The sequence below is a fragment of the Fukomys damarensis genome, unplaced genomic scaffold (assembly GCF_012274545.1).
Source record: "Fukomys damarensis isolate Sample0158 unplaced genomic scaffold, DMR_v1.0_HiC HiC_scaffold_12, whole genome shotgun sequence".
In the NCBI taxonomy this organism is placed as follows: Eukaryota; Metazoa; Chordata; class Mammalia; order Rodentia; family Bathyergidae; genus Fukomys; species Fukomys damarensis.
Genome location: NW_022900924.1, coordinates 19,641,603 through 19,656,940, shown reverse-complemented (window position 1 = coordinate 19,656,940; position 15,338 = coordinate 19,641,603). Strand labels below are relative to the sequence as shown.

At 56.3% G+C, this 15,338-nt stretch overlaps 1 protein-coding gene across 1 annotated transcript in view; it reads left to right on the top strand.

Annotated features, from left to right (window-relative positions):
- The window catches only part of Scarb1 (scavenger receptor class B member 1), a 44,236-nt gene that overhangs the window by 5,083 nt on the left and 23,815 nt on the right, over nucleotides 1-15,338 (top strand). Inside the window, exons 6-13 of the mRNA XM_010604296.1 lie at nucleotides 393-508; nucleotides 2,125-2,291; nucleotides 6,038-6,156; nucleotides 7,745-7,818; nucleotides 9,681-9,732; nucleotides 10,685-10,831; nucleotides 12,996-13,124; nucleotides 15,327-15,337. Of these exons, the coding sequence (XP_010602598.1) occupies nucleotides 393-508; nucleotides 2,125-2,291; nucleotides 6,038-6,156; nucleotides 7,745-7,818; nucleotides 9,681-9,732; nucleotides 10,685-10,831; nucleotides 12,996-13,124 (804 nt within the window). The 3' untranslated portion in view covers nucleotides 15,327-15,337. The remainder of the gene's footprint in view (nucleotides 1-392; nucleotides 509-2,124; nucleotides 2,292-6,037; nucleotides 6,157-7,744; nucleotides 7,819-9,680; nucleotides 9,733-10,684; nucleotides 10,832-12,995; nucleotides 13,125-15,326; nucleotide 15,338) is intronic.

Here is a 15,338-nt window from a genome sequence, read left to right as displayed (position 1 = left end):
AAAAAAAAAAAAAAAAAGAGTTTTGGAATCTGTGCGTGGTGGCACATGTCTGTAATCCTAGCAAACAGGAGGCTGAGGCAGAAGGATTGCCACAAGTTTGACACCAGCCTGGGCTACATAGTGAGACTGTCTAAAAAATACGAAAAAGAAAGGCACAAGCCTCACTCCCCGTACACCAGCCCTGCCCTTTCTGTTCTGAGGTTTCCTGGCAGCTGCTGCCATCGTGATTTCAAATAGTTGACCCCACACCAGTTCCTGCCTCATCTGTTCTGAGGAGGAGTCTCTTGACTCCTTTGGGGCAAGATGGGGGTGACCTCCTACGGTCTGGGCCACAGTCACACGCTCGGGGGTCCCGCCCCAGGGCGACTCATCCCCTGTGATTCCTTCTTCAGCTCAACTTCTGGCACTCGGACCAGTGCAACATGATCAACGGGACTTCCGGGCAGATGTGGCCTCCTTTCATGACCCCAGAGTCCTTGCTGGAGTTCTACAGCCCTGAGGCCTGCAGGTGACTGCGCTGACTCAGCTCCCCGCCCCGGCAGAATCTGCTTCCTGGGGGCTGCGCCAGCATCTGGCGGCCGGTCTTGAGGGTCCCAGCCCCGGTGCCACCCTGGGCTCCGCTTGGCTGCCCCGTGGAGAGCCTTGCCCAAGTGCTGACCTGCAAAGCGCAGAGAATGCCAGGTGCGGGGCTGCCGCGGGGCGGGCAGGAAGTGCCCTGCAGTCCCTGTGCACCGCAGCGTCCTTGACGGGGACTCCCTGCGTGAACCTTGACCCTTGACTCTCCGCCTCCCTGAGTCCGGGGAGCCCTGCTCTGTGCCAGGCACGGAGACGGACAAGGTCCCCTCGTCGCGGTCACTCATGTGCTCTCAGGGGACGCCAGCAAGGCCTGGGATGTCAGAGACCATGCGCTCTTTAAAAAAAACCACGATGTTATTTTATTTCTGCACTCACCGGCGGCAGCGGGAGACCGAAAAGAGCTGTGGGGCAAGGCCACGCCCATGACCTATGACCTCCCACCAGGCCTCGTTGTCCCTCGAACAGGGCCCTTTCCACACTCAGCCAACCACAGTGCCAGCGCCTCGCCTGGCTTCTCTTCTGCCCACGCCTCCCTCCGGGTACCTTCTTCCTGCCCACCAGAGCTGCTCGCTTGGAGACAACAAGCCTTTTACGCCTAAACACTTCCGTGGGTGTTTTCTAAAAACAGATACTTTCTTACACAATCGGTCATTAAAACTGGGGCATTTAACACGAACACAATGGCACTGTCTAAGCGAGGCTGTAATGCAAGGCACAGGTGCAAGTGTTGTTTGAGATGGGTTCTAGCTAAGTGGCCTAAGCTACGCTCAGATGATCCTCCTGCCTCAGCCTCCCCAAGTAGCTAGGACTGGAGGTGTGCACTAGCTGTGTCTCTAGCTTTCAACTTTCCAGCTGTGATGACTGACCCACATATTATTTCAAACATCACTGGAGAGTTTTCTGATTTCTGAGAGGCCTGGGGTGTTTTGGACACTGGCCACACACCTGCACCCAGACTCACCCCGGGTTAAGGGTTAAGGGCTGGACAGAGAGGCCCACACAGTCCAGGTTTCCATTTTGAGGCAGGACAGCAGGCACAGGGATGGAAGGTGGATGGGGTGGCGGAGAGGAAGGGTGGAGAACTGAATCTGCTTTGTGAGGCCTCAGGGAGCAGCATTCCTCGTCCTGGTCAGGCTGCAGCACATACAGAGGTCCTGGGGCATCAAGGAGCAGGTTTTGTGCTAAGGCCAGGGGGTTGGGGGGGGTCAGTGAGACAGGGAAGGGAGGGCAGGGCAAGGGCAGGGGAGGACAATGCGTCCCAAAGGGAGCCACTCGTAGCTGCCCCTTGGCGTCTTGGGTTCGAGAACCCCCATGGGTACTAAAATCCCCAGATGTGTGAGTTGCTTCTAAGCGGAGGCACATTTTCCTATAGCCAGCACGCGTGCTCCTGCGTACTGTGACTCCTCCCTAGGTGACTTGTAGCATAGACCCAGTGTGCACGTGGTATAGAGGCTCTCTGTCGTTCAGGGCATAGCGAGAAGGGACACAGCTGCGGACCAGGAGGGCTGAGCGGGCACATCTGGGTCCCTCACCGCCTGCCTCCCCCAGGTCCATGCGGCTTGTCTACCGGGAGCAGAGCGTGTTCCAGGGCATCCCCACCTACCGCTTCGTGGCCCCCAGCACCCTGTTCGCCAACGGCTCCATCTACCCGCCCAACGAGGGCTTCTGCCCGTGTCTGGAGTCGGGCGTCCAGAACTTGAGCACCTGCAGGTTCGGTATGTGTCGCGGGCGGGCTCGTCGCCTCTCCGGCCTCTGCACCCTCTATCATCCCATCAGGCCGCAGATAAGGAGGGCACCGCGGAGATAACGCCCGGGAAGCCGGCTGCTCCGGAGATGTGCGCTGTGTGTTATCTGGGTCTGGAATTCTGCCATGCTCGCAGGCTAAGGTTCAGCCGCGGTCGGGGAGGAGCGGGGCTGTGCGGCCTCCCCTGCCTTCAGTGCCAGCCGCGTCCCCTGCCGAGCCCCCAGCTTGACTTTGAGGACCCGAGACTATCCAGCCAGCGGGCAGGCAGGTCCCTGGGCCTGGACTTGGCCAGTGGCAGCCGGGTGAGGTGCGGTAGGAGGCCCTGCCCTGGCCCGAGACCCTCTGCCTCCCGTGGCTGGGCAGTGACGTCACATCCAAAAGCCCCTTCATCACCCTGGCCGCATTTCGGACGCCTGCAGCCCCTCGTGCTCAGGGACCCCATGCTGGAGGTGGCAGGGACAGGCCGTATCCTCACGGGTCCCCACCTCACCCTCTGTTGGGTCTCTGCCCAGCACTCCATCCTGCGACCACTCCCAGCTTCCCCTGCCAATTGCCCTCTATTACTTCATCTTTTCAAAAATGTCTTTTCTATTTTGGTAGTGGGGACTGAACACAGGGCCTTTGCACTGAGCTATATCTCCAACCCACTTTTTTTGGTACTGGGGAACCTTGCACTTGCCAGGCAGATGCGGTGCCACTAAGCTAAATCCCCAGCCCTTCTCCAACCCTTTTTATTTTTTATTTTATTTTATTTTTTTGCACCAGGGATTGAACTCGGGTCCTTGCGTTTGTGAGGCAGGCAGCAGAACCACTGAGCTAAATCCCTGGCCCTTTAGGTTTTAATTTTGAGACAGCATCTCACTAAGTTCCTAAATTGCCCAGGCGGGACTTAAACTTGTGATCCTCCCGCCTCAGCCTCCCCAGAGTGCTGGGATGACACTCATGCACCAGCACACCCGGCCCATCACTTCCTGTTTTGTTTTCCACTGCTCATTGCTGTGGGGCTTTTCCTTGCTCTGGGAGGCTGTGCTCTGCGGACTGGGCTCCATGTGGCCGCCGTGGCCCCACAGACTTGAGTGCGTGCACGCGTGTGTCTCCTTAGAAATCAGGCCTGGGGCCACGCAGCTGGGTTCGGAAGGGTGCTCGGGAGCCAGGACAGTGTCCCCAGCCACGGGCTGCACAGGACTCCACAGGCGAAGGTTTGGGTGCCTGCCTTGTGGGCCAGGACGTCATCCTCTCTGTCTCCCTCTGTCTTCACTGCTGTCTGCAGGGATTTCTGCTCTGAGCACGGAGCCCGAGGGGTCACCCGCAGGGAGGGGTGTCACCACTTCTGTGACAAGTGGCAGGTGCCAGGCCCAAAGGACACTGCTTGGTAGAGGAACTAAAACTCCAGGCAGACCCCTGCGCAGCGTGGACCAGATTGTGAGTGTTGCCTGGAAGCTACCTCTTGCCATGCACGCTCCAGCTTGGTTTCCCGGCTGGCACAGATGCCGGATAGATGGGGGCAGTCAGGGTGGAGGTCCCAGGCTCCTCTGCATCCAGCCTAATTCCCAGGGTTCACTCTGAGTGGTTGCTCTGCATCCCATGCCCAGCTCTGAACCAATCCATGTGTGTAGGGCAAGCTGGGCTATGCTAATTGGCCAGGCTGTGTCACGTGCTCAGCCTTCAGGGGTGGGGCCGGCATCCCTCAAAGCAGAGCCCAAAGGAGGGTGTAAGTGGGGTACAGCGGCCAGGAGGGGAGAGCGACATCCCCTCTACAGAGGGTGCACACTGCCTTCTCTTAGCACATCCACCACGAAGAATCTGAAAAGTTCAAGAGTTTGGATATCTTTAAACATACTTATTTTTATTTTTTTGGTACCAGGGATCGAACTCAGGTCCTTGAGTTTGTGAGGCAGGCGGCAGAACCACTGAGCTAAATCCCCGGTCCTAAACATGTTTATTGAATGAGGCTTTTCCTTTTTCTTTGAGGTACTGGGGATTGAACCCAGGAACAGCCCCTTTTTTGTTGGTTTGTTTACTTGAGAGAGAGTCTCACTAACTTGCTGAATTGCCTGGTCTGGGCTTGAACTTATGACCCTCCTGCCTCAGCCTCCCAGAGAGCTGAATGACAGGCATGTGCCACCTGCCTGGCTAGACCCAGATGCACAGAGCAGGGCAAAGGACAAGCCCTGTCACTTGGCAAGGCCACGTGGCCCCATGTTCAGTGGTGGTGCCTGACGCCTTCTGTGCCCTCGACTCCTCACGGTGACCTGGGCGCTGCCTGCTGGCACTGGCCTCTGCAGAGGTAGCCACATGTCTGGTGGCCACATGCTCCAATTTCCTCACCCCTCCTTCGTTCCCGAAGATCCTGACCCTTCCGAGTGCTTCTGGAACATTCCTGCACATGCTCCTTGGTGTCCCGGACATGCATGTGTAGGGCATTTTATCTCCAGATTTAAAATCTGCACGCACTTCCCTGCAAGGCCTTGGAGACTGCCTGGCCTGTGCCCCCAGGCCAGGCTCCGGCTCCTCAAGTCCTGACTTGCCAGGTGTGATTGAGTCTGCTTAGGTGTGCCGGGGAGCTATAAATCAATTATTCTGATGGCCCGGGTGGGGCTCGCAGGTGTCGGCCAAGACACAGGCGGGGATGAGACGAGCGTGGGAGACAGGGTTTTCTAGACCATAGGACTTTGTCCTCATAGTGCTTGATGTGCCCCCCTCCACCTAGAAGGCATCTGCTCCCACTGTCTTTTTTGGCAGCACTGGGGATTGAACCCAGGGCCTCTGACTTAGTTGCATCCCCAGCACTTTTTAAATTCGGAGACAGCATCTTGCTGAAATTACTAAGTTGCCCAGGCTGGGCTCACACTTTCGATCCTCCTGCCTCAGCCTCCCAGAGTACTAGGATCACAGGCGCCAGCTTCCACCCTCTCCATCTTCCCAACACCTGTGGTTTGGGAAGGCTCAGGACCTTCAGGTGCCCAGCAGTCTGTTTCTTGCTGGGAGAGGGGTCACTGTGGAAGCCTCGCAGGCCCGGGGCCCGGCACAATCCCCCACCGCCACTGGTCTCCAGCTGCTTGACAGGCGGCCACTGTGCTTGCTGTCCGTCACCCACACCTCACTCCTGTGGCCTGGTGCCACCCTGCAGAGGCTTGTGGTGGACGAGTCTGTCGGACCCAGCTGTCCCTTGTGCCAGGGCAAGCTAGCTGGCCGTCCTGCCGTCGTCAGCCCCATCTCCTGACGCAGGGGTGGCAAGGTCCCCGCTGCACTGCCCCGCTTACCAGCTCCCCACCCCTCGATGCACAGCCCAGTGCCCTGCACAGCCTCTGCTGTCCCCTCCGCCTGCAGTGCTGTCCCTTGGCCTCTCTCCCTATTCCCTCTCCTGCCAGAGTCCTGTGCTCCTGTGCCCAGGCCCTTTATGAAACGAGCCAGGGGCTCTTCCTGTTCATTGGTGCTCAAATCAGTTTTGGTTTTTTGAGACAGGGTCCCGCCATGTAGTCCAGGCTGCTTGAACTCACTGTGTCACCCAGGCTGGCTTTGAACTCCCCACCATCCTCCTGCCTCAGCCTCCCATGTGCTGGGATTACAGGCGTGCACCTAGCTGTGTGTGTATCTTGTCATGGAACCCTGTGCCATGTCCCTGTCTGGCCCCCCAGCGCTGCTCGGGCTGCACAGGGCCGCGACGTGCACTGCAGGCCCCCGTGCCTGACACACCTCTGCCCCTCTGCGTCCCAGGTGCGCCCCTCTTCCTCTCCCAGCCACACTTCTACAATGCCGACCCGGTCCTGGCAGAGAGGGTGCTTGGCCTGCACCCCAACGCGGAGGACCACGCCCTCTTCCTGGACATCCACCCGGTGAGCCCTGGGCCCCTCCACCGGCCTCAGGGAGAGAGCGGCCGGCTGGCCGGAAGATGGAGCAAGGTCACCACTTTACCCCGACTCCATAGTCCAGGGCTTTATCACAGACCTTTTATAGGTGTCTATAGAAGAGCCATCAGGCAGTAAATTAATTAGGCGTTATCAGTTTGGTGGCCTCCTGCTAATTTGCCGGCAGCCTCAGGCCCAGATGACACTGTGAGTCAGGCCTGGAGGAATTCATCCCTTGGAAAGCCCTGTCTCCCAGCGGGGAGGGGGCGGACCCGCTATGGCTCAGCCCAGCCACACCCCTGCTGGCTGTGGGGTGTCCCTCGGGACTCAGTGACCCCACATTCTCTGGGGTGCGGCTGTGCTCCCTGGGACTCTCACATTCTCCTCTTAGGTTTTCTTGGCCCACATAGTGTAGGGGTTGGGCCCAGGGCTCACACTGAGCCCCTGTTGCAGTTTTTATTTTTATTCTAAGACAGGGTCTCTTTTGCTAAATTGCCCAGTTGCTAAATTGTGCTCAATCTTGGAATTACCCAGCCTCAGCCTCCCAGAGTGCTGGGATGACTGGTGTGGCCCGGCACACCCAGCTCTCCATCTGCCTCCTTTAAAAAAAATGTTCTTTAAATGGAACCATAAAAGTTGCATGTGTTATAGTGTGCAGCACGATATTGTCACAGGTGCCCCCGCTGGGTAACAGCTGAGCTGAGCTAATGAGCACATCAGCCTGGGCCTTCTGCCCTGGTGTGTGCAGCCCCAAGCCTGGCCGTCCCAGGCACCTTCTTTTGCCCTGGCAGAAATCCCATGAATGGGGTACAGTGAACCCCATTTTACAGATGATGAGGGAAGCACCAGCCAGCACCCCCGGCCTCCATCCTGGGCCCCTCTCCATCTTGGTGACATCCGTGCACCACTCCTGTTGCTTACTTGAAAAGTGTCTCACTTAAAATATTTCTGCACAAAGAAAACTTTCTTTTACTACAACGAAGAGGAAGTGACAAAATCCTAAAGAAAAAAAAAAAAAGACAGGCACCATATAAATGAGCTCTCTGAAAGTGGCATATGCCACTCTGGGAGGCTGAGGCAGGAGAATCACAAGTTTGAGCCCAGCCGGGGTAACTTAGTGACTTAGCCAGGCTCAGTCTCAAAGTAAACCACAAAAAAAGGAAGGGGTGGGATGTAACTTAGTGTCGGCCCCAGGGTTGCCATACACAAAAACAACCACCAAACATTGGCAGTGGCGCCGAGCCTACGGTGGCTTGTGGGAGACCGAGGTTCCGGGTAGGTTTATTGCAAAGGCTCTGGGGACCGAGTTCCCAGGTTGTAGCTTCCTGTCTGAGCCAACCTGGAAAGTGGGCAGACGAGGGGCTGGGAGGGGCCGCCTGAGACCAGTCATCCTGCCTCGTGGAGGGGACAGGAGGAGAGGCCAGGACGTTTGGGGACCGTGTCCTGGGGGCCTGGGCGTCAGTGCGGATGTCGGGGTGCACTGCAGCACCCACGGTGGTGGGAGGCACAGTGCGGCCAGCCTCCGGGTGTGGAGCCGGCGCCCGCCTGGCGCTGCTCACTGTCCTCTGCCACGCAGGTCACTGGGATCCCCATGAACTGCTCCGTGAAGCTGCAGCTCAGCCTCTACATGAAAGCCATCAAGGGCATCGGGTGAGTGGGGCCTGGTCCCGGCCGCCTCCCGGGGCCAGCTCAGCTCCGGGCGAGCCCTGCCTTGTACCCTGCATCCCTTCCACACACTGCCCCTCCTTTACTTCCCGTCCCCCGGCCCCAGGTGGGCTCTTCGACCTGGGCTGTCTCCCACTCTGCAGTGTGGGAAAATTACGGCCTGGCCACAGTAAGCATTTAAAAATGAAAATTCAACCAGTGTTCTTAAGTGCGACTGTTTACAGAGAAATCTTTCAAGCACCTGATTTTCTCTCTCTCTCTCTCTCTCTCTCTCTTTCTCTGTTTTTTCAGTTTTTAAAAAAACAGAGTTAAAGCTTGGTGCAGTGGTGCACGCTTGTAATCTCAGCACTCGGGAGGCTGAGGCAGGAGGATTGCTGTGAGTTTGAGGCCAGTCTGGGCTACATAGTGAGTTCAAGGCCAGTCTGAACTACGTATAGAGACCCTGTCTCAAAAAAAAAAAAAAAACAAATAATAAAAATAATAAAAACAAACTATAAAATAAAATAACAGGGTTAAGTGAAGCACGGTGGTGTACTCCTGTGAGCCCAGCACTGGGAGGCTGAGGCAGGAGGATCACTGTGAGTTTGAGGCCGGCTTGGGCTACATAGTGAGTCTCTATCTCAGAACAAACAAAAACCAGTTTTGTGGAGGGATAATTCACAGACCATACAAATCATCCTTTTCAAATGTACATTCCAGTGATTTGTAGTCTGTCCTCAGAGTTGTGCAGCCCTAACTACAGCCAACTCCAGAACATTTTCATCACCCTTAAACAAAACCCTGGGCCCCTAAACCATCCTCTTCCGTCCCCTAAGTCTCCGGAGGCCCCAGTCCACCCTCTGTCACCATGGATGTGGTCATTCTGGACATGTCACACAGGTGAATGGCAGACCACCAGGCCTTTTCTGTCTGGTGTCATTCACTGTGCATCCTGTCTTCAACTATCTGAGCTATAGCAGGTGTAGGTATTTTTCATGGCTGTGTAATACTCCACCACAGAGACTGACCACACCTTCTATGAACGGATATTACATCACTGCCACTTTTTGCCCCTGGTGACTTGTGCTGCTGTGACCCTTTATGTGTTGGGGTGGACATGTGTCCTTGTTTCCTTTGGCTGTGGTAGGAGAGGGACTGTGGATCACACAGTCCTGCCTCAGCAGTGACAGCCACTGAGCCATAGTCATGCCTACTTTTGATTTTCACAGGCTGGGGATCAGGTCGTGGGCAGCCTGGGGGCTGTGCTCCCGACTGTCAGTCTCCAAGCTGAGGTCCACAGTCCTCACTTAGTCCTTGCCTAACCCCACTAGGCTGCTGCTCTACCAGCATTGTTTTGTAGAAGACAAAACAGGGACACAAAATGGCCAGGTGACTCGCCTGGTCACACAGTTTACACAAGGGAATTGTGTTTATTCAGTCTGTGTGTTGAGTAGGAGCTAAAGGAGCTGGAGCGAGGACCTGGGGCCTCCATCCCACTCTGGGCCTCCTAGAGTAACCCAGGGCTATGAGCATCACTGGTGAAACTGGTTTTTTTGTTGTTGTTTTGGTACCGGGGATTGAACTCGGGACCTTGTGGCTTGCCACAAGTTCAAGGCCAGCTTGGGCTACAAAGGGAGACCTTGTCTCAAAAAATAAATAAAAGGACCCGAGTTCTATTCCCGGTACCAAAAAAAAAAACCAAAGCCAAACAAAGGAAATGTTCCACACCTTGCTCACCCGCCTCATGGCCCCCAGCCCCACCTGTACAGCCTCGAGGCCGCAGACACAGCGCCCTGTGGACCCCAAGCACTTGCTCCTATGCCGAGACAGCAGGGCCTAACTCACCGCGGTGTCTTGCTTACTTGTAGGCAAACTGGGAACATCGAGCCGGTGGTCCTGCCGCTGCTGTGGTTTGGGCAGGTGAGAGAACCGAGGTGCGGTGTCGGGGCCCAGGAGCCCGGGCATGCAACAGGGGCCGCAGTGATGGCTTCGTCAGTGCCGTGACCATGTCTTCAGAGTCCCTGGTAGCTGGTCATTGAGTCCACTTTGCTGTGAACCTCTTCTTGCTTTTCTATTTTCCTTCTAGCTTCGCTTTTTTTTTTTTTTTTTTTAAGAATTTTTGGAGGTTTTTGTTGCTTTTTTTTTTTTTTTCCTTCTGTTCGTTTTTTTTTTTTTTTTGAGACAGGATCTCGCCAACTTGTCCAGGTGGGACTTGAACTTGCGATCCTTCTGCCCCAACTTCCCAGAGTGCTGGGATTACAGGCGTGTGCTGCCATGCCTGTCACTAGGCCTTCTGTGTGTGTGTGTGTGTGTGTGTGTGTGTGTGTGTGTGTGTTTTTTTTTTTTTTTTTGGTATTTTTCTTTTTTTTGGTACCGGGGATTGAACTTGAGCCCTTGTGCTTCCGAGGCAGGCACAGGAACCACCGAACGAAATCCCCGGCAATTTTTTATATTGCTTTATTTCACTATGTTATTTAGAGTCTACCTAGATTCAAACCAGGGCTTGCTAATGGCTGGGACAGACAGGGGAGACGAGACCCTGGTCCACTCAGTCAGGCAGGGCCCTACGCACTTTCCGTTCTGTGGCCTCCTCCCCTGAAGTCTTCGGGCTCTGCTTCCCTTCATTGGTTGGGAAAAACATGTCGGTCACGTGGGGCAGGCTAGATGACCGGAGCTACCGCCCATTGGCCAGAGCTTGATCACGTGGCCATGCACCACTGCAAGGGACTCTGGGAATTGTAGGCTCTTACAGTGCCTTGTAGAACGCCTAGCGCTTCGTACGGGGAGCCCGGGATGGGGAGAAGGATCCACAGGACAGACGGGCGTGGCACCTGCGTCTGGGTCCCAGTTCTTTGTCATTCTGCCTCCCTAGAGCGGGGCCATGGAGGGTGAGCCACTCAGCACGTTCTACACTCAGCTGGTGCTGCTTCCCAACATCCTCCACTACGTACAGTACGTGCTCCTGGCGCTGGGCAGTGTGCTGCTGATCATCCTAGTCGTCTATCAGGTCCGCAGCAAGGTAGGTGGCCTGGCCCCGGCCGCTGGGGATGGGGCCGTCGGGATCAGGTGAAATCGGGCACAGCCTTCCTTCTTGCAGCCTCTCACCTGTCGCATCTGCATTTCCACTGCTACCTGTCCCGGAAGGCCTGGGATGCTTCTCGAGGTGTGCAGGCTTGGGTGGCAACACCTGGTGCCAGGGGCTATCAGGTGGCACCGTGGGTGCAGGGCCTGCGGACAGGGGATGACCCTGCCCAGACAAAGTGCGCAGGTGGCTATGAAACCCAGGGATGTAAGCAGAAAAGATGCTTCTACCCAAAATAAAGCTGACAGGAAACTTGATGAATTAGAGTCAGAACTATGCACGAGCCCCGCGTAGGACCTTAAATTTTCTGATAGCCACATTAAGTCAAAAGAAAGGGGCGAGCCGGGGATTTAGCTCAGTGGTTCCAGCGTCTGCTTCGCAAGCACAAGGACCTGAGTTCCATCCCCGGTACCAAAAAAAGGAGGGGGGAGAAAAGGGTAAAATTAATTTTAATGGCTACTTTATTTAATGCAGATATATCCAAAATACTCTCATTGCAACATGTAATCGGTATAAAATATATACTATTTTTGCAAGTTTTTCTTTCAAATCAGGTCTTTGAAATCCAGAAGTTTTGCATGAATGCCTGCCCATGCAAAGGCCCTGGAGCAGGGATCATGAGAATCAGGCAGGGTCAGGGTGCCTGGGGAGGGGAGGCCATGCAGTATTCCAGCAGCGTGGAACTGATTTCCAGTGGCCAGAAGCTGTGGGAGGCTCTAAAGGGAGAAGTCACTGGATCACTGTGTGGAACTCTGGAGTGGGGGCTGAGGTGTGTCTCAGAATGGTGGAAGCCATACTAGGAGGGAGCACAGATGAAGAATACCCACCCTGGGCTTCTGGCTTTAGAAGCAGGAACAAGAGGGCTGAGTACACCTCTACCCTTTTGGGGGCCATTTGTCCATGGTACAGAAACAGGCAGTGAGGTCAGGAGATTGTGCATGGCCAAGCTTTCAGATTCCTGAGATCGCGGGGTGACAGGAGGGTGTGGGCACAGGGCTCGGGCAGAGGAGGCAGGGACGCTGCTCCAGGGCACAGGCTGGGAAGGTGTGTGAGGAGCCACTTCGCAGGCCTCCTGGGCCAGGCCGTCCCCCCCACCTCCAGGGACACCCTCTGCTGCTCTCTTGATTCAGCAAGGCACTCTGCTCCCGCCCTCCCGCTGTGCAGGCTTGTTGCGTGCATGCTTGCTGCAGGCAGGTGGGGCTCTGGCCACCTCGCTGCTGGTAGCACCGAGTACTGTCTTGCTGGATCTGAACCCTTCTGCTGCTGGGCTGGGAGCTGTGGGCCCGACTGGGCCGCCTCCAGCCTCACAGGGTGCTGTACACTCAGCTCTGCCTCCGGCCTTTTAAGTTCTGAGACAGGATCTTGCTATGTTGCCCAGACTGGCCTCAGACTTGCCCCCCTCCTGCCTCAGCCTCCTGAGGAGCTAGAATTACACATGTGGGACACCTGCACCAGCACCCAGAGAGTCTTGACTGGATCCGGCAGGCAGTTCAGGACAGGCCAGAAGCTAGGTGTGGTGGTACACACCTGTAATCCCAGCACTCAGGGAGGCTGAGACAGAAGGATCACAAGTTCAGGCCCAGCCTGGGCAATTTAGTGATCTGTTGAGACCCTGTCTCAGAAAACAAAGACCAATGGCCAGGCATCACCCCAGATTCTGACCTGGGGATTCCCAGCACTGTTTCCCTTCTGCCACGTGGCGAGGCCCTCTTCCTGCTGTGTCATTCAGGCCCGGTGACTGGCATTTGTCCTATTCTGTTTGTTTGCCTGGTAAATGCACCATATTTTAATTCCTTTTCAAAGAAATTTTTATCTGAAGTTCTTTTTTAGGAAACAAAACTCAAAAGTATTTGAAGGGAAAAAATCCTGTCCAGTTGATTAAAATCCCCATGCTGGCCGCCGCTGTCCCTGCACGCTTCCCCCGTAGCCCAGGGGACGGAGCCCCAAGCTGGGCTCATGGCCCCAGGGTCCTTTCTCCTGTCCTGGCTGCCCAGTCCCAGGGTCTGTGGACCCTGAGACCACACCTCGCTGCCTCCTCCCTGCCTCCGGAAATGGGAGAGCCGGTGGCCGTGTGCTCTAAACAGGCTTGGTTGTCTTCTAGGAGAAGTGCTATTTATTTTGGAGTGGTAGTAAAAAGGGCTCAAACGCTAAGGAGGCCATGCAGGCCTACTCTGAATCCCTGATGACTTCCGCTCCCAAGGGTGCTGTGCTGCAGGAGGCCCGGCTGTAGGTGGGTACCAGGTAACGCCCTGTCCTCCCGTGGCCTGGCCACCACCTGTCCCCATGGCCGTGTGGAGAACGCTGTCATCGGTTCCCAGAGAGCGGCTGTGTCTGGCTGCTTGGGCTGCTCAGCACTTCGGGCTCCCTCTGCTTGTGAGTCAGATTAGAAAGCAGGGCCAAGGTCAGCCTCCCGGTGCGGGGGACCCGCAGGAAGCTGCCTGAAGCTCGGCGGGGCATCAACCAATGGAGCACAGTGCGAGGGACGGAATCCAGGGCCTGCTCCCTGTGCTCTGTGCTGGCCCTTTTCACCTTTTATGTTGAGGCAGGGTCTCACAGAGTTGCCCAGGCTGGCTTTAAACTTGGACCCTCCTGCCTCAGCCTTCCTGGGTGGGAGTCTGCTTTTTGATGGACCCTTAGGGATTCTGGTACAAAAGGTCCAGGGTCGCCTGTCTGAGAGACTGGCTTCAATCTGGGAGGACTGACCGAGCCCAGAGTGGGGCTGTGTCCAGGATGGGGCCCGGGGCTTGGTTTCTGACTGAGCGCAAACCCAAACGGACCGGATGTCCAGTTAAACTGCGTCTCAGGTAAAGGAAGAGGGACAGGCAGCCGCGTCCTAGTCGCCCGGCCAGAGCCCTGCTGCGGGCTGAGCAGGGAGGAAAAGGTTAGCTGCTCTTGCTCTGCCCTGCCCAAGGGTGAGGGCTGCCCCTGCTGCCCGGTCCTCGCCGTCCCTCTTGTTCTTTGGCCACGCCTCCCGGGCTCCGGTCAGGCCTTGAGTGGAGTCCAGAACGGGCTGAGGTTGGCAGGCGCCTGTGGCTGCCCCTCCCCAACGTCACCGGAAGTCACCCCACCCCCAAATCAGGACAGAGCTGGGAGCCCCTCTTGACCGGTCCAGGTGACCAGGGAAGCATTTGACCCCAGCCAGGGGACACTCCTAGCCCTACTCCTGAGGATTTGAGGGGCATAGGGACCTCAGCAGACAGCTTTAGCTTGGGGGCACGTGGGTGCTGACCCTGCAGGTGGCCTCTAACCTGAGGGAAGCCCCGTTCTTTGCCTATACCTGCTTGTGGGGGTGACCCAGGGGTGACTTTTCCTGGGAGAAAGGGGGAACAGGGCCTCTGCTGGCTCAGAAGGGTGTTTCTTTATGAATACGAAAAAACAGCACCCACTACCAGGTGAGGCTTGCTGTAGGGCAGAGGGCCTGGCAGACAGTGTGTCTGTTGGCTGTCCTTGTGCAGTGAACAGCCTGGACAGCTGCACAGGCCGCCCTTCGGGGAAATAGTCCTGGATCTTCTCCACTGTTACTCTTACTCCAACTCCTCTTCTGTCAGTTCAACGAAAGTGGGAGGGGAGAGGAAGAAATGGCTTCAGTTCTGGCTCCTGTGGGCTTTTTCACATGTCGAGGGGGGGAGACTTTTTCCTGCTGAGTGAAACTTCATCAGGAGGGCCTCTGACTGCCTCTGTGGGCACTCTGGGGCAGGCAGTGACAGCACAGGAAGCCCTTGGTCTGTCCCCTGTGATTTCCTGCCTCTTCCCCGAGTTTGGGGTTTCCAGGGCCAGCACAGGGTGAGGAGGAGGCGGGACCAGGAGCTGCCCTGGCTCTTGCGGCTGCTGTCTTTATTTTTCATTGTTTTAAGGCAAGAAATTTAAGGCAAGTATGAAACCAGGTGAACAACATCTGTCTTTACCACCTGTCTGTCTGCTCTCCTGTGTCCCCCCAACCCCCGTAGTTTCCTCCAAATCTGCCACCTGCCCGGTGACAGGAGGTGGCTGCGGCCGGTCACCATCCCATGCACAGTACCTTTCTCCATTTCTGTTGGGGACATTGGGCGTGACTCTCTACTGCCCTGTGACTGTGGTCTAAGAAAGCATCACTGCCAGGTGCGATGGTGCACGTCTATAGTCCTAGCACACGGGAGGCTGAGGCAGGAGGACCTCTGTGAGTTCAGGGCCAGCCTGGGCTCCCTAGTGAGTTCAAGGCCAGCCTGAATTTCATGGCGAGACCCTGTCTCAAAGCACCAAACCGAAGCCAGACAACAGCAGAATGAACAGGTCACCCCCATGGACACTGAGGTCCTTTCCTGTTGTAGACAGTGGACCCCCAGCCCTGGGCTCAGGCTGTGTCCTGCTCATGGAGTCAGGCTCTTCGGGATGCGTCCACGAGTCTCCGAGGGGTTCCCTGACTGGCCCGGTGACCTCACTCCTCTTTCCACAGGGTCCTAAGGAC